The sequence below is a fragment of the Larus michahellis genome, chromosome 4 (assembly GCF_964199755.1).
Source record: "Larus michahellis chromosome 4, bLarMic1.1, whole genome shotgun sequence".
NCBI lineage: Eukaryota > Metazoa > Chordata > Aves > Charadriiformes > Laridae > Larus > Larus michahellis.
In genome coordinates this window covers 23,688,911-23,715,971 of record NC_133899.1, presented here as the reverse complement: position 1 = coordinate 23,715,971, position 27,061 = coordinate 23,688,911, and the positions used below count along the sequence as shown (strand labels likewise).

The 27,061-nt window shown below is 47.8% G+C and overlaps 1 protein-coding gene and 1 pseudogene across 1 annotated transcript; both read left to right on the top strand.

The window, feature by feature from the left end:
* Window positions 1–856: 856 nt before the first annotated feature.
* Window positions 857–10,752, top strand: LOC141743063 (kelch-like protein 10). The gene is made up of 6 exons (XM_074586793.1): window positions 857–920; window positions 1,771–1,825; window positions 2,357–2,500; window positions 2,998–3,495; window positions 5,230–5,333; window positions 10,571–10,752. The coding sequence occupies exons 1-6, from the start codon at window positions 857–859 to the stop codon at window positions 10,750–10,752; spliced, it is 1,047 nt and encodes a 348-aa protein (XP_074442894.1).
* Window positions 10,753–11,399: 647 nt separating this feature from the next.
* Window positions 11,400–27,061, top strand: LOC141743062 (E3 ubiquitin-protein ligase RBBP6-like; annotated as a pseudogene).

The following is a 27,061-nucleotide window of genomic DNA, read 5'->3' as shown; positions in this document are numbered from 1 at the left end:
GCTGGGAGGGGACAGAGCGGGGACATCTGAGGCCAACCGCCCAAAGGCATATCCCACACCCTACCACAGCGTGCTCAGCAATGAAACTGGGTGGGGGTGGGGAGCGAAGGTTGGCGGGGTCTGCCCTTGCTCGGGGCCTGGCTGGGCATCGCTGGCTTGCTGGTCGGCAATGGCTTTCTTTTGCATCCCTTGTTTTCCTTGGGCTTTCTTTTCCGCTCTCCTTGTTTCTAAGCCACCACTTTTCTCCCTTTCCCCCTTCCGATGCTCCCCCTGCACCCCACTGCGCAGGAGCGAGGGAGCGGCTGTGTGGTGCTGAGCTGCCGGCCAGGCTTCAGCCACACCAGCCTGTGAGCAAAATTGTGCCCTCCCGAGGGGGAGAGGGCTCCCCCTTCCTCCTCCATCACGCCGCGGGCATCCCCTCTGTCCCACTGGCACGCACCAGAGCCTCAGCATTTGGCCCACGTTCCTCCTCGTCAAACCTGGAAATGGCCACTCAAAGGATTTTGCTGTGTCTAACGAGAAAAGATCACCTTTAACACTGGAGTGACATTTCCCTGCGCTTCCTTGCTTCAGCTGCTTAGAAGGGCATCCTCCATCCCACTTGTGTCTGGACAGCAGAAATTTGGTTGCCAAAAATGTTTGCTCAGAAAAGGAGCTGCTGCCTGCAGAGAAATCAACGTGACCGATGGAAAAGAGGAGACGTCTGCACCCTCAAAGAGGAGGTTGGCCCTGCGGCCCCCTGCCTTCGCCAGCGGCCATTTCCCTCTCCTGCTCTTCTGCACCAAAAGGGATCCGACTCCGGGCACCCAGCAGTGACTTGGTTTACTGAAAGTTTAAAGCAATAAATGAGCCTTGGATGTATCTGAATATGAACATCTCTGAATCCTTTCTGAAAGGAGACCTGCTGCCGATTGTGACACGTTTGTAAATGAGAAAAGAACTGGTGTGCGAAAGCAATCCACCTTCCCCATGTACCAGCGTTCTTAATATATGTAGTATTAGTGACACTTCAGAGCTTCAAATGGGAAAGCAACCCTTGCAGCTCCAAGGCAAGGGATGAACGTGCAATTTTTCATTTCTTGATCATTTACCAGATTGCCGCCCTTGCTGATTTTCTACTGCAACATTTCTTTTCAAATCATTGTACGCGCCACTGTTCCTGGTTACATCAAAAGAAACCTGCACCATTTTAACACATATGCTGGCCTGTCTCGTCCAAAAAGAAGTTGAATTTTACCCTGTTGGGGAAAATTGGAAACACGAGGATTGGAACCCCTCCCAAACTCCACCAAGGGCACCCAATGCCCTCCAAAGCCTCCCTTGAACCATCTAATGGCCCCCAAGAGCCTCCTAAGTCCCACCCACAGGACCCAAAAAACCCTCAATATCCCCCCAGGGAACCCCAAATACCCATGGGAACCCCACCAAGTTGCATAGACCTGTACATGTCTTCATATGTGGTCCTATCTGCTAGAATTGTGTCTTTTCTAGAGACTGCCAGTGGAGTTGCATTTTTTCTTGTTGTATGGGGTTGAAAATGCATATACTACATGGGCAGACGATTAGGATTCTGTTGCAGTTCATGTATTTATAACAAAACTTCCAATCCTGCTGTATTCGTGGCATTTTTACTGGCATTAGTGGAAGGAGGCGGTTGGTATTTTCAGGGTCCATTCAGCTTTCTGGCTGGCTTTGCAAAACTGACATAAGCATGTGCACTGAGGAGATGTGGGCCTTGAACCTGGTAGCGTTGCTGCTTCAAACCGCTAGCTCTTGAGAGAGCTGCTGTTAAACACAAGTGTTTTTCAGGTACCAAGCTTCCAAGGTGAGGCTGGCAAGCATTTTTCTTTTCTAGCTACGGTAGATGCTCATGGCAATAATGCCTTACAGTGAGCAATATACGCTGCTACTTGTTTTGAAAGCTTGCTTTCTCTGTCTATTTTCCAGTTTCCCAAATGCCTCTTTCCCCCTCTTTGCTTTCTTTTAAAAGCTTGGAGTCTTTTAGAGACGGTGCCTAGAGCTGTGTACATCTTTTATTTCCTCTCCTGTGTGGAAGTCCACAGAGCCCAGGGACCCTACGGCTCTGCCCCACGGCAACATGGACCGTGGGGACCCAGACCTCGGCCCCACAGAGGGGCTGTGGAGGGGCTCACGGCCGGTCCCGGTCCCCCCCACGTCTGTGATGTCATTATGGGGCACGTTCCAGATCCACCGGACAGGCAGGGGTTCTACTATGATGTTGGAGGGAGGGCAAGGACCAAGTGCTGTGAGCACCCCAGAGAGAAGCATCTCCCACTGCCCCAGGCTTCGAGGTGGGCGATAGCTTGGCTTGCACCGCATACTCCTCCTCACCCAGGGAGAGGAAGATGAGTGCAGTGGCTTGCCCCGCCTTCCATGGGCTTTGCCCAGAAGGGAAGCTGGGCGATGGGATCATCAGCGTGGACGGCATTGAATTCATTGCTTACAAGATGATCCTCTCCAGCTGCAGTCCGTACTTCAGGTGAGTGCTTGAAGGAGGAGGGGATGGGGCCAAACAGTATTTCCTGCTCTGTGCCACACTGTGCCTTCGTGTATCTCCAGCGCTTCCCTCGGCCCTCAAACTTTCCTCCAGCAGTTCCCCCTAGTCCTGGTACCTCGTCGGACACCAACATTCATCCACAAGCTGGGATCGAACAGCAGCGCTGGAAGTGGTGTCTGGCGAAGCCCCAGATACGGTGCAGGGCTGGGAGCGTGGCCAGCCTGGCTGGCCTGGTTTGCCTTCCCCACACACCGTTACTCTCTGGTGTTCTTGTTGAAGCAAGGTGCCCACTTGCCCTGTGGCTCCTTATTAAAACAACCGGCTAGTAAAAGATTCCTTCATAAAACTCCCCGGCCTCCCAGCATGGCTACTGCTAGTGCCCAAATTGGTGGCCGGGGAAGGAGGCACAGGGGATAATGGGGTCAGGGTGTCACACAGCAAGGCCGCTTTCTTCCCCAGCGCTGCTTTGTTTTTTTCAGGGCTTTGTTCTCCAGCAACTGGAGCAATGCCGAGAGGAAGGTCTATAAGATCCCCGGCACTTCCTCTGAAATGATGAGGCTCCTTATGGAATATGCCTACACCGGGACAGTGCGGGTCACGGATGACAACGTTGAAAGTTTGCTCATCGCAGCAGACCAGTTCAATGTCCTGGACATCGTCAGGCTGTGCTGCGAGTTCTTAAAATCCCAGCTGTGCTTGGAAAATTGTGTCGGCATCTGGAGATTCACAGGCTACTACTACTGTCCTGACCTGCGAGAAGCAGCCCATGAGTTCATCCTGCATCACTTTGAGGAGGTGAGCAGGGTGTCCACAGAGTTTGTGGCGCTCTCCTTCAATGACCTGGAACGCCTGCTGGAGAAGGATGAGCTCCCTGTGAAAGAAGAGGCCGTGTTCGAGGCCGTTCTGAAATGGGTTGCTCATGACCTGCAGAACAGGAGGCAGCACGTTGTAGTCTTGCTGGGCAAGGAAGGGTGGAAGTGTGGACAGAAGGGATTTTTTTTCTCTAAATAAACTCAGCGTTACTGACAGTTAAGACTTTGCTTAAAAATTTTGAACTCATACGTGCGCAGTGGTATGAATTTGTAGTCCATGTTCCCTGTACTTACACGTCCCTCATGCAAATCTGCAAGTGCCATTTCTATCAGTTTCACAGGAACTAGATTTTCATCAGTGTCCCAGAAGGTCTTATTGACCAGCTCTTTGAAGAGCTGGAAGTTTGCTTTCCTGAAATTCAGGGTCCTGACTTTACTCTTCCCCACATGCCCAGACCCCTCGGGACTGTGCACTCCACCAGCGCCTGACCACCGCAGCCCAGGCTGCCTCCAATCTTGATGTCACCCATTAGCTCATTTGCGTTGGTGCCCTTCAGGTCCAGTATGGCCGCTCCTCTGGTGGGGCTGTCTGTTACCTGGCTCAAGAAGTTATCTTCAAGGCACTCGGTTCTGGCAGTCTCCTGGATTGCCTACAGCTCGCCATGCTGCTTTTCCAGCAGCTGTCGGGGAAGTGGCTCAATATCTGTGATCAATTAATAAGCTTTATTGTCCTCAGTTGTTTCAACTTGATGAATCTTTTTCCTCTAGAACACCAATTCATCCCCGCTTTTTGCGGGCGCTTGATTTTCCATCTCTAAATGCCTTTTGTATGGGTGGCACGGTTATTTTAGAAATTCTGAACTTTGGAAGTCCACTTGCACACCTACCCTGACAGTGGTGTCTGTGGATGCCGTAATGCATCATGGTGTGTTCCTTTATGACTAAAAGTTACCACAGGGTAAGGCAAGGTAGCCTTGCGTTAAGTTGCCATGGCAGAGCTTAACAACCAATCTTACAGAGTTTTAGTAGCAAGAAAAGAAACTGTCTGGAGCTTGATGGTACCCCAAAACCTCCCTGCCTCCCTCCCTCCCTGCCGGCGTGCTGCCTGCTCCCTGCCCAGGCTCTGCAGGCAGGGCAGAGGCCATTCCCAGCACGGCATGGCCATGCTGGGGAACCTCTCCTGCCCGCCAACGGCACACGGCACCACCGCTCACCCAAAAGTGGCAACGCAGGAGCCAGTGGGCCAGGCGAAGATGAGGGCGGTGCTGTCCTCATTGCTGCCAAGTCTTTTTCTGCAGTGGTTTAAAACAGTTTACCTTGGGTTAAAAGCAATGTAAAGGGTAACAAGGGACGATGTCCACTGCTGCCATGTGCCCAGCCCTGAGAGCTGAACCCCAGCTAGACCGCTCTGGCCAGCCCAGACAAAGCGTTCCTCCCAGACGTCCTGGTATTTTTTAGCCATCTCTTCTCAGAGAGTTTGTCTTCAGTGCATCAGGCTGGTTTACCCCTGGAGAGCTGCAACCGTCTGCAAGCAAGTTTGTCATTAGAGAATTTGCTGTAGGTAAAATAAAGGGGAAGGATGCCTGGAGAAAAGCAGAGATGCCCTCACTGGAGAGCTGACTTTCACTGTGGAAAGGTCATCCATTCCCTCTTAATGGTCATGCCTCAGTTACCTGACTGTGTTAGTTTGAGTTTAGGTGGTTGTTAAAGATGGGATTATGAGACGTAAATGTATGCATGCATGCTGTTCCAACCACTTTTCCTTGACACTGTGACTTGATATTGCAGGCATCATGAGATGGTTTGCGCTCTAATGGGTAGAGAGCTCCGTTAACAAAAATACAGTTAATACACAGCCTTCATGTTAGCCTTTTTCGGCTCATTTATGATTGTCTTTAGGCCATTTGATTCTCTGAAAAAGATTCCAAAATATCCATTGCCTTTTCAGCTGACACAGGAACCTTATATATATCAGGTCTCTAAGAAGGAAGAACGACGCCAAGGTAATTATTTCATTCTATAGTTACCCAGCCATACCAAGCCTGTCTCTGTAAATTTCAGCAGACATCGGCTGAAGGGTCAGTACTGAAGGGACATAAACCATTAAGGCCAGTAATCCACCCCTTCAGAAAGGACAGGTGAGCAGCACTTGTGGTGCTAAAGGGTTGGGCTACGGTTTACGACTCAGAAGTTTTAGCTGTTTCATGATGGGCTTACTGTAGGTTTTCTGTATGTTATTTAAGACTGGTGGTCAAAAAAATAAGAGCATGTGTGGTCTCTAGAGAGCGAAAATCACAGCAATTACACGACCGGGCCGCGCCGGGAGCAGAGGCTACAGCCCCTGACACAACATGGCCGCCGGGAGCCCTGTGCCGGGACTACAGCTCCCAGCGTGCCCCGGGGCGCCCCTTCCTGCCCTCTGACCCCCGCAGGAACCAGAGCCGCCTCCCCGGGGCTGCCCCGGCCCAAGGCCCCGGTGGAGCCGGGAGGAGGAGGAGGGCAGAGAGGGAGAGAGCAGCAGAGAGGGGTGGGAAGGGCCAGAGGGACAACGGGGAGAGCAGGGGGGAGCTGGGCAGGGAGCGGAGGGAGGAGAAATGCTGATGAGGGGCAGGGGGAGAGCGGGAAAGAGATGGAGGGCAGGGGCCAGGGTCAGGACGAGGAGGCGGAGAAGGACAGAAGAGCGACGGCCTCCAGGGCTGAGGTGGGGGAAGAGCAAAAGGGGACGGGGAGTGGGATGGAGGCCCAGAGGGAGGAGGGAAGGCCCAGGCAGACAGGCAGGAAAGGGGACGGGCTGCAGGACAGCAAGGAAGATGAGGCCAGGCAGGTGGACAGAGCGATAGAAAAGAGAGAAGGGCAGGGAGTGGGGGAGAGAGATGTAGAGAAAGACAAAAATAGCAAAGAGAAAACCAGGCTGCATGGCAGGGAGGGAGGGATGAAAAACATAAGATCAGGGAGCCGGCCAGAGAAAGACAGAGAAAGGAAAAAATAGTGATGGGCTAGAGACAGGGCGGGAGGAATTAAAAGATGGGTGTAATAAGTAACTAAAGGTGATTTGCTGATCGAACAAGTTAAGCAAGAGGAACGAACCCATTGTGGCAGTCTTGAGAACTCCCTGTTTAACCAGAAGAGACATGTCCACAATGTTATCTTGCTACACCAACATGGGAACTCCTGTTTGACAAAAAGCTTAACCACAATGTTATCAGAATGTATTGTTTTAAGCTGATTCTGTGACCAACATTTTATCTAAACTACCTCAAGCAAGAAGCTACAGAGGGGCGTACCGAAGATGTCGAAACCGACCTCCGTGAAGATAAAAAGAGCTGCTCAGCTTGCTTGAATTTGCGAGCCTTTGGTGGAGCTGCGACTCCCCGGCCGCCCAGCGCTGCTTTTGCCTTCCTACCTCAATAAATATTTATTGAATCTAAGTTGGACTCGATTTATTTTAAATTCAACTATAACATGGGGGCAGGGAGCCAGGCAGAGAGCGATGAGGAGGGACCACAAATAGCAACTACGGGCAACTGACTCCATTTCTTGAGCACCCCCCAGCAGCGGCATTACCAGGCGCCTCAAGGAATGCGCTGCCTGCAAAAGCCCTTCCCTGGGCTCAGTCCTGCTGCCTAATATTGGTGATGAACGTCGCCCTGCAGAGTGGCCGGGACTGTGGGGAAAAAGCCCAGCTCGGGGCGGGGGGGGGAATCGGCCAGCTGGTTTTTTGTCTGTTTGCTTGTTGGTTTTGCGTTTGTTTGCTTCTTGGTTTTGCTTTTTAAAATAATACCATTTAAGCTCTAAATACAACCTGTAAGGAGAAAGGACCCAGGCGTACTAGGTTGGGCACATTTAGAGCCCAAAGCCGTCCAACAGCCACACAAACCACCGCTGGCTCCCGCTGCGCACACTGCACCGCCTGCTCGCAGGTACAGGCAGCCGCCCTGGGTCTTGAGTGCTCCTCCGGAGCGGCACCGCCAGGCAGCTCAAAAAATCCCACTGCCTGCAAAAACTAGAGCACAGCTTAATTCTGGGCAATTTTCCCTCTTTTCAAGCCTGCTGGTTAAAGAGTCATCTGTTGAGGCATGGCTCAGGACCAGGCCAGGGCCAATGGCGCTGCTTTCTGCACCCCGTGGCGGGGATGGGCAGAAGGAGATGTTCCTAGATCAGATCGTGGGACGAGGTACATGCGCAGGGTGTCAGGGTCCAGGGTTTCCCAGTGCCTCCGTGAGAGATCTTGCTGCCAGCAAGCACCTCACCATAACGCCGAGGCCGTATCCACCCCCTGGAGCTGGGTACAGCTGCCCTGAGGGGTCTCACAGGGAGGACAGGGTCATCTGACATCTGACAAAGAAATGATGAGCTGAAGCCCGGTGGCCATGGCTGGCCAGTTCAAAGTCTCCGAGGGCCTCAACCTTTCTCCCCGGGAGTGTTTAACCCAGGTTTTACTGTTATGTACAGGATCCGGGTGTGTTGGCCCTGGCTTCCTGGGGTTATGTTATTTTTATGTTATCTTGTGTTCCGCATGGTCTTTTTTTGTGGAGAGTCCTCTTTTTCAGCTTGTTTACCATTTTAAGGTTTAGATGGGGGTCTTTGTTTTGTGTACAATGTTTTATCTGTTTGGGGTTTTTTTGCTGTTTTGGTGGATTGTATTGTGTTTTCTATCTTGAAACCATCATTTCTGGTCCAATATGTCTCCTGCAGGTGGGGCAGTGCCACTTCTGGTGCAGTCCGACTCGTTTCTGACTTCTAGCCCATAAGTAATGACTGCCAGAGGACTATGCGTACTTCTAAATTTCCATGGACTTCCAAATTCAGGGTCATTTCTCCTGCCTTGAGGAAGAGCCATGGGAAGATGCCAGCCACATGGAAGGACCAGGCTTTCTGGGTTTTGCTTTTGAGTTAGAAACCTGCAAAGAGGCTGCTGTCGTTAAGTTTAGTGACATTTTGTAACTCAACTGGGTATTGTGTGACTTGAAACATTGCTGGCAAATCATAGAGTCATAGAATGGGTAGAGTCAGAAGGGACTTTAAAGATCATCTAGTCCCAACCTCCCTGCTATGGGCAGGGACACCTCCCACTAGACCAGGCTGCTCAAAGCCCTGTCCAGCCTGGCCTTGAACAATTCCAGGGATGGGGCATCCACAAGTTCTCTGGGCAGCCTGTGCCAGCGGCACACCGCCCTCGGCAAAAAGAATGTCTTCTTAATATCTTTTCTAAATCTACCCTCTTTCAGTTTAAAACTGTTCCCCTCGTCCTGTTGCTCCACTCCCTGACCAAGAGTCCCTCTCCACCTTTTCTGTAGGCCCCCTTTAGGTAGTACTGGAAGGCCGCTATAAGGTCTCCCCAGAGTCTTCTCTTCTCCAGTGTGAACAACGCCAAGTCTCTCAGCCTGTCCTCACAGCAGAGGGGCTTGAGCCCTCTGGTCATTTTTGTGGTCTCCTCTGCACTCACTCCAACAGTTCCATGTCCTTTGCATGTTTGGGGCCCCAGAGCTGGAGGCAGTACTTCAGGTGGGTTCTCACGAGGGCAGAGTAGAGGGACAGAATCATGTCACTCGACCTGCTGGCCATGCTTCTTTTGATGCAGCCGAGGATATGGTTGGCTTTCTGGGCTGCAAGTGCACATTGCCAGCTCACGTTGAGCTTCTCACCCACCAACACCCCCAAGTCCTTCTCCTCAGGGCTGCTCTCAAACCATTCTCCTCCCAGTCTGTATTTTTGCTTGGGATTGCCTCAGCCCATGTGTAGGGCCTTGAACTTGGCCCAATTGAACTTCTCCAGCCTGTCCGGGTCCCTCTGGATGGCTCCAGCGTGTCGACCGTGCCACACAGCTTGGTGTCGTCGGCAAACTTGCTGAGGGTGAATTCAATCCCAACATCCATGTCACCAACAAAGATGTTAAATAGAACACCATTCATCACTGCTCACCACTTGGTCATCAAGCTGTTGGCCAAATCTCTCTGAGTGCAGCCATCCGTCCAATTCCTTAGCCACCGAGTGGTCCATCTGTCAAAGCCATGTCTCTCCAATTTAGAGACAAGGATGTCATGTGGGACAGTGTCAGATACCTTGCCCGAGTCCAGTCAGATGATGTCAGCTGCTCTTCCCTTATCCACCAACACTGTAACCCCGTTGTAGAAGGCCACCAAATTTGTCAGGCACCGTGTGCCCTTAGTGAAGCCATGTTGGCTGTCGCTGATCACAGAATCACAGAATCACAGAATCACAGAATGGTTCGAGTTGGAAGGGACCCTAAAGATCATCTAGTTCCAACCCCCCTGCCATGGGCAGGGACACGTCCCACTAGACCAGGCTGCCCAAAGTCTCACCCAGCCTTGAACACTTCCAGGGACGGGGCATCGACAGCTTCCCTGGGCAACCTCTTCCAGTGCCTCACCACCCTTACAGTAAAGAATTTCTTCCTGATATCCAATCTAAATCGACCCTCTTTCTGTTTGAAACCGTTGCCCCATGTCCTATCATTGCACTCCCTATATTCCATGTGCCTCACCAGAGTTTCCAGGAAGATCTGCTGCGTGATCCTGCCGGGCACCGAGGTGAGACTGCCCAGCCTGTCTGTGGAGGAAAACCAATTGCCTTTAGGCATAGGAACAAATCTATGGAAGGTTCCAGGCGTAAGACTCCCCTTTTCATCTGTACGGCCCTAAGAGCTCTATTGGCATTTCCAGTGCCCAGCCCCTGGAGAGCGTGTGAGCTTGTGAATAGGTTTGCTCTCCAGGCATAGCCAGGGATCTCCTTTCAGACTAGTGACAAACCCGTCTTGGTGGAAGGCTGGTATCCTTCCCTTCCTCAGTGAAATTTCAAAAGTAACATAGATGCCCGTCCCTGTACCGATGAGACTTCACCGGGACAGGTTCCCAGGAGAGTGTTTCTGGCAGAGGATGGGCTTTTAGTGCATATCCAACAGTGGGGCTTTTTTCCTCTGCTGCTGTGGTTTGGACTGTGGCGATGGGCGAGTTGTGGAATGAATACGTATAATCCACCACAGGCTTACGGGCAAGGCTACCATATTAAAACCTGGGCTTCCAAATGACCATTAACAGGAAAAATAGACACCAAGAGCAAAATTAATGATGTCATTTATACAGAGGACAGCACTGAAATCAAAAGGATTTCCTGACTCCGGAAACCCAAAAGGCATTTAAAGATGTAAAGCAAGCAGTCGTGGAAGCTCCCTCCTTAGCCCTGCCAGACCACAAGAAGGCTTTTATATTTATATGAACAGAAAGGAATAGCCAGTTGGGCCAGAAGCGCCTGCAAGCCATAGCATATTACTCAACAGAACTCGACCTGGTCATTCAAGGCACGAACTCCTGCGCTAGGGCTGTTGCAGCAGCAGCTTTGATGGTTGAGAAAGCAAGAAAGGTTGTCCTGGGGCACCTCCTAACGCTGATGGTTCATTCCTGACTTCTTAGTCCTCCTCTCCAGACAGAGTTCACGCCACTGTGGGTGTGCCGCGGTTGGGAAGTACATTGGCTTGCGGCCATAAACCGGGTGGTCATTGGCCCCTTTGGCTGACCTTTCGGTAGCTGCCCCAAGGAACACTCAGCCCCCCTGAGATGTCCCCTGCCTTCGCTGGCCCTGCGGTGCGGGCAGCCGGGCGCCACACTGCAGAGCCGGCTGCATCTCCCCCAGGCTGTCTTGGCTCGTCTGGCTGCCCGGAGGAGGGGATAGCGGGGGTGGCAGCCTGGGGGTGACAGGAGGGACCCCGCCGACCTGGGGGGTGACAGGACAGTGGCCGGTGACAGGCCAGGGGACACCAGGGACACCAGCAGCCAGGGGCAGTGACAGCCCTTTTGTCACAATGCGCTGGGTCCCCTGAGGCGTGGGGGTGGGGCGGTGGGCCGTTGCCCAGTGGCCGTAGTGACTGGCCAGGCCTGGCAACACTGTGTGGGAGAGAGGGAGCAGGGACAGAGCTCGGCTCAGCCCGCACCGCTTTCCCCGGCCCCTCGGCGGGCCCTTCTCTGCGCTGCCACCAGCCCAACCCAGCACAGAGGCCGCCACACTTGGTACCGCTGTGGACGCCGTGGCCCCTGGACCACCTGGCCACAACCATGTTGTGCATCCACTACAAGTTCGCTGCCAAGCTGGCGTATGACAGGGTCATCTTCAGCGGCCTGAACATCTGCCTGCGGGACCTCAAGCGCCAGATCATGGCCCGCGAGAAGCTGAAGGCGGCCACCAGCGACTTGCAGATCAGCAACGCCCAGACTGGAGCAGGTGCGTGGGGCGCAGCGCGGGGCCTCGGGGACCCCCCGTGGTGGCCGCGGCCTGCGGGAGCCATGCTGGGCTCTCTGCGGGTCGCCCCAGGTGGCCCGAGTCCAGCCGGGGCCCATGTCGTGGGCGTGGGGAGCACCAGGAGGGATGCGGGGCGGGGATGAAGCGGGGCGGGAAGCCATGATGAGATTCGGCCGCCATCGGGAGCTGTGACTTGTGCTGGGGGCCTCGCAGAGTAGGTAGAGGTACATTTTGGGAGTCCCGGATTTTTCTCGTAGTGTTGACTAAAACTGCGAAGAGCTTTTGAAAAAGGTTTAATTTGCTTGAAGGGCTTTGCTGCAGAAGGGTCTCTGAATTTGCCTTCAGTTGCTAATGAACTTCTAGCCTGACGAATGCCAGCAGGCTGAATGGCTGCCTGGCTGATGTCCCTTCTGTAACGGCTGGGTCTGTGTAAAGCAGAGCATTAAACCCAGAACGTTCGACGGCAATAAACTGTGATGGGCCCAGTTGTTGTCACCGGGAGAAAAAATGTTTTGAAATAGGCCAAACACGGAGATCCTGTTATGGCAGTTGAGAAACCGAAAGGAAAGTTTTAGGTGAAACATTGATGCTCATAAATATATTAGCCCCTGAAGTATTACTGTAATATACGTCATAGCATTTTTACAAAGTGTGTTTCTTTGTTTCCATGCGTAATCACAACTCAGTGAAGAAGTATGTGCTTCTTGAAAAGTCCTCTTAGTATGTTGAGACGATAACAGCGCGCTGTTACATATAGGATTTTGCATTTATAGCTGCAAAAGGATCCTCTGGAGTGCTGTGTAATTACAAATTAATATGCGTTCTTACAAATTGGCTGATTTTTTTTCTGTGTTTATGTTGTTCCAGAGTACACAGATGACAACGCCCTGATTGCTAAGAACTCGTCGGTAATTGTGAGAAGAATCCCTGTTGGAGGAGTTAAAGCTGCCGGCAAAACATCTGCCATGTGAGTGTCCATAAAGCATTGAATTCTTGGCTAGGGGTTTCAACGTGTGAACTTTTTTAATGGCTATTAGTTTACGGAGGCATTCTGCTTGTATCTCTCTCGTTAAAGCTGCAGTAAATGTTTGTCGTCATGGGGCAGATGTTACCGTATCTGTCCCGAAGTAGGCTGACATTTTTAGGCCTGCTGGGAGATGGGGTTCCAACTCCATCAACGGTAACTTTTAAGAGGATTCTCCTGGGTTTGTCCTTGGGGTTGGCTCTTCTGAGACCCAAGTTGTAGATCCTGTTTCCTCTCCGTGGAGAGCTCCCTTATTATATGCGTTTGCTTTTATTGCTTTTATAGGAACGACAGATAGCCATTGTAGTGTAAACTCATAATTTGTTTCCATCTCAGAGGAGATGCCTTCAGGCACTCCCTAGTAATTCTGGACACGGCAGCCTTGTGCTTATAAACGTGGCCTTGCTTTGGGGGTGAATGTATGTATTGAAATATGTGTGCTTAGTGCTACCTTGTCAATGCATCCTCCGCTTCTGGCTGGATGGCACCCTCCCCGGGTATTGTCATGCTGCCCCAAAATGAGAGGGTAGATGCTGCTGGCATCAAAGATCAAACAAACACCCGTACGTGGGGATAAGGACAGACCAGCACTGCTGTGCTAATGTTGACAATTAACCAGGCAGGTGAGCTTTCTGTTCCTTCAGCTGGAAACATGGCAGAAACCACTGGTAGAGGGGCTGATGTTTGGGAATGATGAAAGTACGCTGCAATGGTGGAGAGGCCTTTCAAACATGCGTTACTTGCCTTGTAGTATGTTCTTCAAGGTAAATGGATGAAGAAACCACTGTATGGCCAAAGAAACGTGACTTTGGAGGGTTTTATTAGTTGCACTGAGTGCACCAAGAGAGAACAGTTTATGTATGCAAATGAATTTCCATATTCACTAGATTATTTAGAACATAATGTTATGATGTTCAGGTTTTGTGATCTGTTTTCACTGCTTTATGTTTGCTACGAGTGCTTTATTTAAAGTTCTGATCACCTTTATTTCTTTTTCTAGAGGCGGAACTGAGCCACTGAGTGGAACATCAAAAACGGTATGTAAAAACACAATCTCACCCTTTTTTCAACACCCTTAATTCTAAACAAGACATTCTAAGCAAATCCTAAACAAATAGCCTTGTGTTAATTCTGCAAACATTAACTTCATGTATTTTCCAGTAAAACACAGTATATATTGCAAATACAGTGTATCTTATTCAGCGTAGTAAAGACTGAGTAATGCCATCGCTTGCGCAGTTCGAATGTGAATATTGGTATTTGTGCCTCAAATGCATTGTATTTCATATTGAACATGCCAGGCTATTTCCTGTATGACTTTGTGTTGAACAGGTGATATATGATGGTTTTTAGATCATGCTGGTTCAAGGTTTGCACACTGATGTGCTACGTCTGTCTGTAGCTAGCCAATATGTATGTTTGTATGGGGGTGTGTGGGGTTTTTGTTTGTTGCAACAAAAAATGTTTAGAGCGTATTTTTTTCCCTTTTCCCATTGTATCACTTAGCTTTTGTTTTTAAGTACTTTTTTGCCTAATGCTTTTTGAAAATGTTTTCAAAAGCCACTGAGAAACCATTATTGCTGAACTTGGTACTGTTTCTTGCTTTTGACTCGGGGGCTCAACAAATACCGATCCCAACACATCCCATACGTTTTGAGGACAGTTCCGATGCCTTTTCATGTCCTTAAATACTTGGGTATTTGTTCCTAAAAACTGTACAATTGAAGTGATACTGTTTGAGCCAAGGCAGAGAGCATCGCCTGTCCCAGCAGGGCTGGGTGCTCTGTAGGAGGTGCCTTGGATCAAATGCCACCAGAAGTACACGTTCCAGCCCTGCCCGTAGACTGCAGTGACCCCTTGGTGTCACTGGGACCTGTTGATTGCTTTTCAGAATTGTAGCTGTGTTTCCTCTGGGGTTTTGCCTTTGGGCTTCTCTTGTGGCTGCTCATCTACTAACCCGTAAGAGCTGTTGTATGGTGAGATGGTAAGGAACGGAGGATGGTGAAGGGTCGGTGGCTCAAAGGCCCAGAAGGCGCTGCCTGGAGCCTGGGCTAGCACTTGTAGATGAGGACAGGCTGGGTTTTTCCTTGGCATGTCGGTACATCCAGACTTCTTTGGAAGGACGTGCTGCACTTGCCCCAGCGTCCCAAAGACAGTCTGCAATGCTCTGGGCAAACCCACTTGTTAAATGAGGGCATGGTTAGGAAGAACCGCTTAAGACAGGGAGGAAGTCTAATGTGTTGGGATTATTAACTTTGGGGGGCATGTATGTATTGAGCTGCCCGCCCTGTAAGGGGGCTTGTTCCCGTCCCCACTGCGCTCCTGTTGCCATGGCCCGTGTTCCAGCTGCAACTGCCGGTGCCTGGTGACGGGCACAACACAGCACTGCTCCCCTGCTCCCCACGCAGCCCTTTGCCCCTGCTCCTGACCCCTCAAACAACACACCCAGCCCTTCCTGGGGCCCAAAACCTCTCTGTGTGTGCTGACATTTAGGAGGCATCATGAAAGCCCTAAAGGAGAGGACACTTGTGCTGCCAGAGGTAGGGCCCCACTCCAGGGAGGTGGGCACCCCCACTGCCCGGGCAGGCTGGAGCAGGCACCGTGGGGATGGAGTGGGGTGGGCACCCTGCTCTGGGGAGCTCGGGGGGCCGGGAGCTTGGCTTGCCCTCTCCCCCCACCCCTGCAAGGCCAGGGGCTGGGAGAAGCCTTTCTGGGCTGCTCATGCTCTGCTGGGATCGGGCCTCCCTGCACCGGGGGACACATCCCCCGGGGAGCCCAGGGTCCCCTGGGCTGGTGCCGGAGGGATGCTCGCTGGGAGCAGCTGGGTGCTGCCCGGAGCCTGAGCTGGTGCCTCCGCTGCCCCTTTCCAGGCTGGAGCCCTGGGAGATGATCCCTGCCTGCGGAGCAGCACTGAGCCCAAAGGCTGCCTGCAAAGAGGAGGGAGCTTCTGGGTGCCCAGGCAGGCACGGGGCTGGGGTCTGGGTCTGGGGGGCTGGGGTCTGTGCCCAGGGTCCCCCTGCGGGGCAGGGAGCAGGGCCGCTCACCCCTGCCCGCTCTGGTGCATTTGTGCATAGCGTGGTGCATTTGTGGGTAAAATCCCTGTCACTTTTCTTAACTTCTGCCTGCAGTACCTTTTTGGATCCGGGTGTTTTCAGGGTTGGATGCTGCTTTCATTTCCCAAAGGTTAAGCCTTTCTTTAGTATACCACCACTTTGAATTTACATTGGGAAAAGGGGCAGCATTTTTCTTGAGGTTTGAAAACGCTGTCAGTCTGCTGCTAAAATCTAGATCAGTAACCCAGGGAAATACTTGACTGGTAGTGGTCTAGGTCTGGATTTGGCACTTGGCTTGAATACGGTGTGAAACTGTGTGTTTCAAAATAGTCCTTGTAGTATAAAACTTACTGTGTGATGGTTTTAGTTTTTCATCGTTATTTGAAGTAGAACTGCTTTTTCTTCACTCGAGTGGTGTGAGGCATTACACTAACCCTGGATCACTGGATCCGATCACTCGAGTTGGAGTTACTTTAACTGACCCGGTGACCCCAGCACTTAATGTAGTGCATTTATGTAAGCCACATTTGTAGTATTTGATCTAATTCCGATGGGTTTTTATTTCTTGAAAAGCATTATTTTTCTTGTTGTTTGCTAGCATGTGTATAAACAGGAATCACATGTTCATAAATAAAGTTACCATTCTTTTCGCCTCGTGTGTTCCCTGCCATGTCTGCATTATATTTCTAAGTAGCATCTTACCACCAGCTAACAGAGGTGTCTCAAAAAAGCCCCCAAAAGACCAAAGGAGGGAGGGCAGAAGCCTCGCATCGCTCTTTACGTGACCTCTCTCTCACTGTAAATCAGCGCAGCCTCAGGTGCTTCTAGTGTTGGAGACACAATTAGCTTTAGTCTGGAATCTACCTCAGGTCTTGGTCAAAAGTGTGGGGATTTTGTTTTGTTTTGTTTGAAATACACATGTTTCTGGATGTATTTCAAAGCAGAACCTGGATCTTAGCGTGGTAGGAATAAATCACTGGAAAGCTTGCCAATTGTTGCTGTAGAGTAAAGCAGCAAACTTAACATTAGTTAAGATTGTTTTAAACAGGATGCACAAAAGCTTATTCTTTGGCTATTGCTTCATCACCTTGCTCTTACGTTAGCTGTCATTCCACGCTTGCAAATGTGTGCTGCTCTCCTGCTGTTACTACAGCCAAAGCACGGAAGGGGATCCTTTTAGTGTGGCTGTGTCAGTGACTGCAAGGATCTCTGTCGTAGTAAACCCCTTCATTTCAGGAATTTGAGCAGCTTATTCTTTTTCTAGACAAGGTGATGGGTTCTTTTTATTGGCTGATGTTTTGGATTGCTGTTTTTGTTTGGGCTTTGTGGGGTATGGCGAGCTTGGCATTTTTAACCTTCTTGAGCGGAGGGGCAGAGTTCATGTTCCAGGGCCGATGTGCAGGTGCTTTATTTTGACAGGCAGCTACACTCTGTTCCTAGAAGCATAACCATGTGCCTGTATCAATGATGGGAAATTAACCATTAGTTTACAAACTACGCTGAAGATAAGTTTCCCGCAGTGATGGGTCCTTCTCAAATAAATAGTTTTTTAAAAACCTTTTCAGCTGAAAATTGACAGCCGCCTTACCCCTTCGACTTTCAAGCAGTTGTGAGCATTTGACAAGGGTCCCTCTCTGAGGTATTCGGGAGCAAGCAGTTCATCTCAAGCCAGTTCGATTCATTTAGTTTCTTCTCATTAACCACACGGGCACTCCTAAGCTCTCATAGTTTTGGACTTTGTTTTGGACAAAGACAAATTACACCGGGTTTGAAACGCCTCTTTCAGTGACGCCCAGAGGATATAGTGTTACTCTCAGACTAGAGTAGAGGTGAACTATCGCTGTGTTTTGACTGTGGAACTTGAATATGTGTTTCGTGTTTTGTGAACAGATTGATGACTCTCCTGCACCTCTTTCTCTGGCCCAGCTTGTGAAGGTAAATATATGTATATATATATAATCTTGTCAAATACTTACCCCTACTCCCTCCCCAAAGAAATCGTTTGCTTTGTATTTTTAACTCTTATGCTGTGGTCTATAGCTGGATAGCTGTTGTAATGTGAACAAAACCTTAATTTAATTTTTAATAACTTAAAGTATTTATTTTAACTTTACAATGCGTGTGTATTTTGATACTATCCTGTAAAGAGCAGTTCCCAGCTTGGGCAGAGAGAAGGGGAGTACCTTATCAGCCTCAACGTAACGTTGCAGGATTACTCATCTTCAAGAGACAAAAAAGAAGCCCTTCAGACGCTGTTTACCATTTTTCATACATCTCGTTAATTTTGTGTGGGAAACGAAAACATTTTTTACAGAAGAATGGAATTGGCTGCAAGGTGTGGACATTTCAGGGGGCTTTGCCACAGCCAAAATAGAAGCGTTTCTGTAACGCGGACACTTGCATGGCTATTTCTGAATTGCCGGTCATTACAGTTACAGATCCATTCTTTGAGAGCTGCACAACTTCATAAATTGTAGTGCACCTACAGTGAGCAACACAACCTAATTTGTTTGCACGCAGACTGTGTAAATTCTGAAAAAGCGCCTAATCATTTATTGGAATCTACCAATGTGTATGTGTGGCGTATTAGCAGATGTGACCTCTGAAACTGTTGTAATACCGTGTTTTGCTCTGGAACTGCTTGCATTTTTTGCTCAACAATGCGTAACTTTGTCTGGGAAAGCCCTAGCAATTGCACCTTGTGAAAAGGCGTAGTGCTAGCCAATTAAAACACTAGTCTTTAAAGTTACAAAGATTATAATACAGGCGGGAGTTCATTTCCAAGAAAGAGGAATCTTTTCCCGCTGGGAGCTTCTTCCCTCTCTCACTGCAGTGTGAGACACGTTTCCTAATGTGTACATTTGTGGGGGGGAATAAAGAAAAACAGAAAGAGTTTGGAAGGTATCCACCAAAAGACAGTGGTCTCCATCAGTGCTGTCCCTAAACGTGTCCTGTCTGTGAAGTTCTGGAACCTCACGTGAAGTTTTACTCTAAAATGTGAAAAACTGTCCAAGTGGGGTACGCTTTTAGGCTTTTGAGAGAATTTAAGTATTTCAGAAAAATACGGCAGCTCAAACCTGTTACTTTCTCTGACCTCTTTAGTGCAGACTGGCTTAGCATGGAGGCAATGTGTTATCAGGCTTCTGGTTTGTGATTACGACGTATTAAATGCTGTATTTCAATTTTGGTCTATTCCTAGTAATGTTTTGTGGGTTTTGGACGTGCTTTGTAAACCGTTTGGGTTCCAACAAATGAGTGAAGCGTCTGTAAAGTTTTCTGTAAATGTTAATGGAAATGATTTCAGAGATGTCCCTCTGGATTATGTTACTGTTGAGAAAACACTATGTCTAAGAAACAACCATTTAATAAAATGTAGAAACTAGTTTGTTGCTTTTGTGAATGAATGCATATAAAGCCAAAGCCATGAGGGGCTGATCTGAAGGATGGGTACCTGAAGGTCCAAATCATTGACAGTCACTCCCTTAGACCTGGCTTGTAACTGGGCTTGTGTGTAATAAAAGCGTTTTAAGAAATGCTGCTTAAAGAAATCCAGCGGGCTTCCATAATTTGAAGATCTAGCGGTGCACAAGGCTTATATGACAATTTGTATGTTAAAAGGACACAGTCAACTGGAAAAAACCTGCAGGTTTTCCTTACTGTAGTTAAATCACTTAATATGAAGAAGTTAGTAGGGGGAGTCCAAACACGTGGTTTGGACTGCCGAGAGCACATGATGGCCAAACTTCTACTGCAAAGAGTCTGTTGTCTTGCTGAGGGATTATAAAAAGCTTGATTCCTTTTAACACTTCTGTGTCTGAAGCTGAATTTCAGCAAGCAGAAAGAGCTTCCCCGACTCTTGAGTTGAGTGTCCTTTTAACGCTGCAGAGCGTAAATACTGATAGTTGCATACATCTTTCTCCAGTAAACGTACAGTGGCTATCTCCTCCTTCCAGTAGTCTGGAGCTTAAAAATCAGTTGAAGAGTACTGGGTAGCGTCATTTTTTCTACACATGGCTTCAGTCCGCTTGGAAGAAAACTGGATTGGTTACACGAGTCTTGATGTGAAGTGCAAACAGAGCCTAAGGTTTTGAGTGCCCAAGAAGTTAACGGGCACATAAACGTCATGTGATGGCGTAAGGAGTGCCCAGAACACCTTCAGGACAACAGTATTTTCTATAAGCAGCTGTTTTCATGCAGCCCCAGCTAGCGTTGTGCTGCTCTTTACAGGATGGGGTGAGTGGTCTCGTCTCTGGCTGCGTGGGCGCAAATGTGTTTCTAATGCGTGTGTCAAATGCTTACCTCTTAAACAGACCGACAATCTGGCTGCAGCCAATGCTTCCGAAGAAGACAAAATAAAAGCTATGATGATGCAGTCTTGCCGTGAATACAATCCAATCAAGTAAGTGTCGATAACGTCAAATCTGTTCTTTGAAGATTGTGGACAAATTGTAGAGATGTTTGTTTTAACAAGAGAGACACATGCATACCTTTTTCTCCTTTTCTCAAAAACCCTTTAGTTACATGACCAAACCCTGGGATACGCCTCCACCATCCTATATATGCTTTCGTTGCGGAAAACCTGGCCACTACATAAAGAACTGCCCAACGAATGGGGTAAGAGTGCAGGGGACTTCTGGTGTTACTTCGCTTTTCCTTTTTCACGTGGCAATTACATAACAAATACAAGAACATTCAGATTAGGCATTGTTTCTCGTGGGGTGAAATCCAGAGGTTATAGGGCAATGTTGCAAACCCCTTCAAAATTCAAGGGAAACCTGGAATTTAAAAGGTAAAATGTTCTTTTTTCTTGGTCGTAGCTATTAAATATGTCCATAGATCTTTCTCTGTGAACTGTCATGCGTATTTTTATGTATTTCAATACTATTAAAAATCTTTCTGGTTTTAACGCTTTTTAATGACAGTTCACAGTGTTTAGAATTCCGTATAAAAGGAAGATGTTTCTCTTGACCCCACCTATTGAATATTTGCGTGTTTTAATGACACAAGTCTCTGGTTGAGTATTCATGCCATCTAACTTTAGTCGCCGAATGCATATGCAACCTTCGTACATATCGATGGTGAACTAAGTTTCTCCAGTGACTGGTTCAGAGCCCTGAATGGGGCTCTCCCTCTGCATTGCGCTGTGGAGGAGGAGTGGGTTTGTGCCTCTCCTCTGAGTGGATGGTGAGCTAAGCCATATGTAATCCTTGCGGAAGCTGAAGTTTAGCAAAAGAATGTCCACGGAGTTCAAAATGCTGCTCAAGTCCTTGAAACATCCTGGCTATATTTCTGTAGGAAAATAAGTATTTTTGGTCGAGTAACCCTTAGGCTAGGTAGAAGGAGAGAATTAAGGGCTTTTGCTGCTTAAATTAATCATCAAAGTGTCATTTTAAGTGTGGGTCTTAAGATGAGCTATGTCTGCATTCCTTTTCTTAACAGGACAAAAATGTTGAGCCTGTTGCCAGAATTAAGAAAAGCACGGGCATTCCAAGGAGTTTCATGATGGAGGTGAAAGATCCCAATACAAAGGGTGCTATGCTGACAAAGAGCGGAACATATGCAATACCAATTATTAATGCGTAAGTATGGAACTAATTGGGCTGACCAAAAGGTGAAGGAGAGAAACCATGCGTGAATGTCTGAGTGGCAATGCAGCCAAGTTGGCCGGCATCTGTAACCACGGGGGAGGAAGCATTGTCATTGTATGTTAACCTCAAAATCCGTGATGCTTTCTCGTATTAAAATAGGGCGGTCCTACTGTTCATGCCCCGGGAACTCCAGAGCTTGGAAAAGTTTTCCTGTACCCATTGTTAAATTTTTCCTTCCTCACCCGGCCCTCCAGGGAAGCTTATGCTAGCGGAAAGAAGGAGAAGCCTCCCTTCTTACCAGCGGAGCCGTCCTCCTCCTCCTCCTCCTCCGAAGACCCTGTTCCAGATGAGTTGTTATGTCTCATTTGTAAAGAGATAATGACTGATGCGGCCGTTATTCCCTGCTGTGGAAACAGTTATTGTGATGAATGTAAGTGTTACTCCCCGGTTCGTTCACTCCAAACACCACATCTGATTTTCTGAAAGCAGAAACAGGAGATGACAAAATGTCTTTGTTACCAGTTCTATTCCATACTTGAGTGTCCACTGAATAGGAAAGGACTCTTCTCGTATAAAGGAAAAAAAAAGGCAGAAAGCTTTTTTCCTTTTTTACGTATCTTGTTAAATCCTCTTTACATGCGGAAGGACAAGCATTAGAAGAGTGCACAGCTGCGCAGGTGATTACAGTATTAGATATTGAATGCATTTAGTTTTTCTCACAGCCCTTTCCCTCACACAAAATGGTATAGCCAACTCTGGTCGGCTCAGTATAGCCAACCTTACTGTGGTCTGCCACAAACCAATAGTTAGGCATTTAATCCACATTCTTCTCCACGGGAGAGCTGGTTAAAACCTTTGCAACTCAGTCCTTCTGATGTTCTTTTGAGGTGCGTTTTATTCATTAACCTGGAGGGTGGTGACTTCTCACTGTACTAGAGAGTGGAAAAAAGGACAGTCAAAACATCCAGACGCAGCCGTCTTCAAATGTTACGTTAGTGAAATATCAAAACCGCACAGTTATTTGCTGCATCCTAGAAATGATTTCCATGGTTGAACATCTATAGCTTCATGCTCTCAATTCAAGACCATATTCACTCATTAATCATATATCTCTTTTTATGATTGATTGGAGCCTCCAAAATTTCCTTTTGTTGGCTAAACCTACTTTGATGATTCTAATTACGCACAGGCATTAGAACAACATTGCTGGAGTCTGAGGAACACACATGCCCAACGTGTCATCAGACAGACGTTTCCCCTGATGCTTTAATTGCCAACATGTTCCTACGCAAGGTAACAGGATGACTTTTACGTAAACTGTAAGACAAGTCTATTTGTAAAAAGCCAAAAGGGAAGAAAATATTAGTTTACATCTCCTCAAAACCTGCTAAATTAAATCGGCTACATTTACTTTTCAAATCCATTATCTGTTGCTGGAGAAGCTGACAACTCTTTAGAGACAGTGGGGCAAATTCAGGTCGCGCTTTTGTTTAACGTGATTGCCTTACTGTCAAATTCGGTGTTAACACTGAAGTATTTTAGATACAGGTACTCTGAGTGACCAGTTGTTACTCTCAGTGTTTAAGGCGATGTGTGCATGTATTTGTGTGTTGATTCATTTTAGGATTGACAGCATTTACAGGACTACACAAGTAATTTTACTCTGTGGAGGCTTTTGTTCATGTATCTACTGAAGTTTCATATTACCTTGTGGTAAATGTTTTTCTGCCTCTAGGCTGTGAACAGCTTCAGCAATGGAAGTGGCTACACAAAAGGGCTCCACCAGACGATTCAGCAGCAGCAGCAGCCGCCACCACCTCCACCAGCACTCATGACTATGACTGTTGCACCTCCTGGACCTTTGCAGTAAGTAAATCTGTAGATCAACATGAACATAAAAGACACCAGGATGCCAAAGTTAGATTCTTCTCCTTGAGCTGCGCTGACAGCCATTTATGTCTCATTAGTGACAGTTTCAGATAACTGCGGAAGTTCTGTTTAGTGAAAGTCCTCACTTTGAAAGAGGACACTTTGAAAAGTCGGAAGTGTGCCTCCTGCAAGAATGTTCTCAGAAGTATTGCTTGTTTGGGTCCCGTATCAGTCATTCCGTACAGGCTTAGCCTGAGAGAGGAACGCTTTTTCCCCAGGAGCCCTTTCATTTGAAGGGGCTAGCAATTCCTAAAGAAACCATTTTGTTATGGCAAACCTTCTTGAGTGGGTTAATTTCTCTTTAGTACCGAGGAAATAATATTTCCATGAAAAGTGTAAAAGCACAATCCTGGGTAAAATAGGCCAGGTGTTTTCACAGTACTTCTTTCTACAGTATTTCTATAATCAATATTACGATAAGTCAGAGTCATCCTCAGTAATACACAGCATAGTCAGTGACGCGTACAGATTGGATAATAAACACTGAAACACTGTAAATGTGAAATATTTACAGACATGACAGTAGCCCTTCAAAAGACTGTTTGAACAATAAAAATTTGGGTTTTTTTTTTGTAGCAATGCTGATAGTGTTATACCTCCTGCTGCTCTGGTGACTGCTGCTGAACCTTCTGCATCTCCCTGGCTGTCGGTCAGCAGTTTGTTGAAAGAGAAGGTAAGTTGTATTTCAACATATGCAGTGATTCTTGCATTTAGTAGAGCTTCTTTTCCAACCGTCTGCATTTACTCACAAGGCCTGTCAGGTTCCTGTACGAAGACAACCAGCATTACCAAGTCTTCCGGGCCCCCAAGGACAATCAGTGCCCACAACTGGTAAGTAACTATAACTTCAGAAATTCTGTAAAGAAATGGCCTTCAGATACACTGAATGGGATTTTTCTCTTTGTCCTCTCCCGACTCCAAAAGGTCGTCATCCAACGAGAGCCAGTACACCTCGCTCAGCAGGTGGCAGACCAGGCTGGGAACTGTAAGTATTCCACAGCAATTCAATCTATTACTGCTTGTAACGAGGCCATAACACGTACCTTATACAACAGCTGATTTACAATGAAGAAAGAATGCACAGATAGCTGTGGAGAATACAAGTGGTAATTATTGTTTAAACGGCTTAATTTGAATTGGCTTTGACGGAGGGAGTCTGTGCTTGCGGTGAGATTATTTAACATAAAACCCCGGTACATGATTGAAAAGAGGACTCTGAGAAACGACGTTTTTTTGAGGACACTATAGTTACATATAAAAATGAAACAGAATCAAAGGATCGGATGGAAAGCCACCCTTTTGATTGCTGGCTGAACAGAGCTGAAAAAATTGATTTCCTGATAGCAACCAGACTCCAACATTCTCTTTTTTTTTTTTTTGGCAACTTAGTTGATACTGATTGAGCACATGATTGGAAAAGTCAGTGCTGTTAGTTTCTGACAATTTTGAATTTCTTCAATATAGTCATCTCCAACAGCCAAGCTGCTTTCTCTCAGAGGGAGAGAGAGGAGCCTGCCTTATCTATTGTCGCAGTGTCAAGCTCGTCCTTCCTTTTGGTATAAATTTGTTCTAGGTAGATTGTAAGGGTGCATTGTGTTTCTAAAATCTTAAGATAAATAAATAACAGAAACCAGGATCCATCCCACAGATTGTCTGAAATCTGAAATTCAGTAAGGAAGAAAATAACAGTTCAGGGACAAGAACAGGCCAAATATGTCATCAACAACGTGGGAAGCATTAAGCGTATCAAGGAGTGGCAGAGGAGCGGTGGGCACTCGGCACACGGGAGATGGGAGTCTCTTTTCAGCATGGGCAGCCTCCATGCACAGTTGCAAAGCTGAGTATGAGGAGAGAAGACTGAGGGACGTGCCGGGGATGAGGATGTGGAGGGCAAGTGTGAAGACCAAGAAATGAGTGTCATCTCAAATGAACAGAAAGCAGGGAGAAAAATGCTCGCCACCACGCTCCCGCTTTGTTCTCTTTCCTCTTTAAAATCAGGGCAGAGTCCGTAAGGGAGAAGCAGATTGTGTAGAAGAATGAGGAGGAGTTCCACTCCATCCTTCTGTCATTGGATGGACTGGATGATTCAAGGGATTAGCAGCGATGGGGGTTTCATATGTAGGGTACTAGCTCACATACGGCAGAGGCTACAGCAGACGGATCGTTAGAATTGGGCAGCAGTTGTTAAGGAGCAGGTGTGTCTCTTCCTAAAGGGGAGGAATGATGCTAATGAACATATGCAGAATAATGTGAAATGGTTCTTTAAAAACTAATAAAAGCAAAACTTGTGAAGAAAAAGCTCAGGGTAGCTCATGTCTTCTGTCCCCAAAAATCACATGGGCAGGAGTCTGAACAGCTCTGTTAGTAACGCTGCCAGTAGCTTTCCTAGAGTAATGGCAATGGGTTGTAGTACTAGAGGCTGAGTTCAGAAGCCGTCACTATCCTTGGTTAGAGCTATGATGTGGAAAATTTTGCTAGGCCATGTGGCTAGAAGTGTCCTGTATGTAGAATTGCTGTACAATCCGTATTTTGCTGTATTTTGCATCCTGTACAAATTGCCAAATCAGTAGTGAAGTTAAATGGACTGAGCGGGCATTTTAAAATGGAGCTTTACTGTCTTCAGGCTGAATCGTGTCTTCTTGATGTTTGATAGTGCACTGTAGCCATTAAGACTTGCTCTTTTTGCGTCTTACTGCACCAAAAAGGGTTTGCACTGCATGTCGTGCCTGAGTAGTGAAACACGTGTGCCTTTGCGGACCAGCAGAAGCCAGTATAGGCCACCTTCAGTCAATCAAGAGCTGTGGCAGTTCATGTGACAGAAATGGTGGATATAAACTTACCCTTCCTCTATGCTTTTACACTATCAAAGCAGCAGGTGTTCTCTCTTGTAAGCAGAAACTTTTACATGTTATCACGTCCTCCAATTTGCAGTAGCGTTATGTCAGCAGCTGAAAGCAGCTTTGACATAAGCATATGGAGAGGGGAAAAACCCCCAAACAACTAATTTTGGGAGGAGAAAAATCAACCAGGAGAGTGACTGTTTTGAATTAACTTCATTTATGGTTTTTGTGTTGTTTTTTTTTCTAAGGTCCAAGTCTCCCTATAGTGCTTCATTTTACTCTAGAAGTTCGTGTACCCACTCCAAGTCAAGATCAGGTTCTTCCCGCTCTGGCTCCTACTCTCGATCATTTAGGCGTTCCCCTTCTCGTTCCTTCTCGCGATCACCACCCTATCCAAGAAGAGGCAAAGGGAAGAGTCGTAACTGTCGCTCTAGGTCAAGGTCTCCAGCGTTTCGAGGCCAGTCTCCCACTAAACGGACTATACCTCGAGGGGATGGAGAAAGGCAGTACTTTAAGAGATACCGAGAAGTTCCCCCGTATGATATGAAAGCTTACCATGGCAGATCTGTTGACCTCAGAGGTCGCTTTGAAAAGGAGAGATACAGAGAATGGGAACGGAACTATAGAGAATGGTACGAAAAGTTTTACAAGGGCTTTGCTGCTGGCGCTCAACCTCGACCAGCAGTAAATAGAGAGAGCATTTCTCCAGATAGGTCTGGTCCACCTGGGACCAGACGAGAGAATTTGCCATATGCTCGGGGACGCAGGGAAGACTCTCCTGGTGGGCAAAGCCACAGAAGTCATAATAGAGATGGACGTGACCCTGAAAAACCTTCTGGAAGAGAGCGCCACGGCATGAAAGATCCACCACAATCAAATGAGAAGGACATGGAATATCCGCTGGAAGATGGCAAAGGAAATGAATGTAAAAAACACCAGAAGAGAAGAAAAGGGGATGAGAATAAAGGATTTCCCAATGCTGAGTTTGGGACAAAACTCAAACACAAGAAGAAAAAAATCGAAGAAGAGCAAAGAGAAGGATGA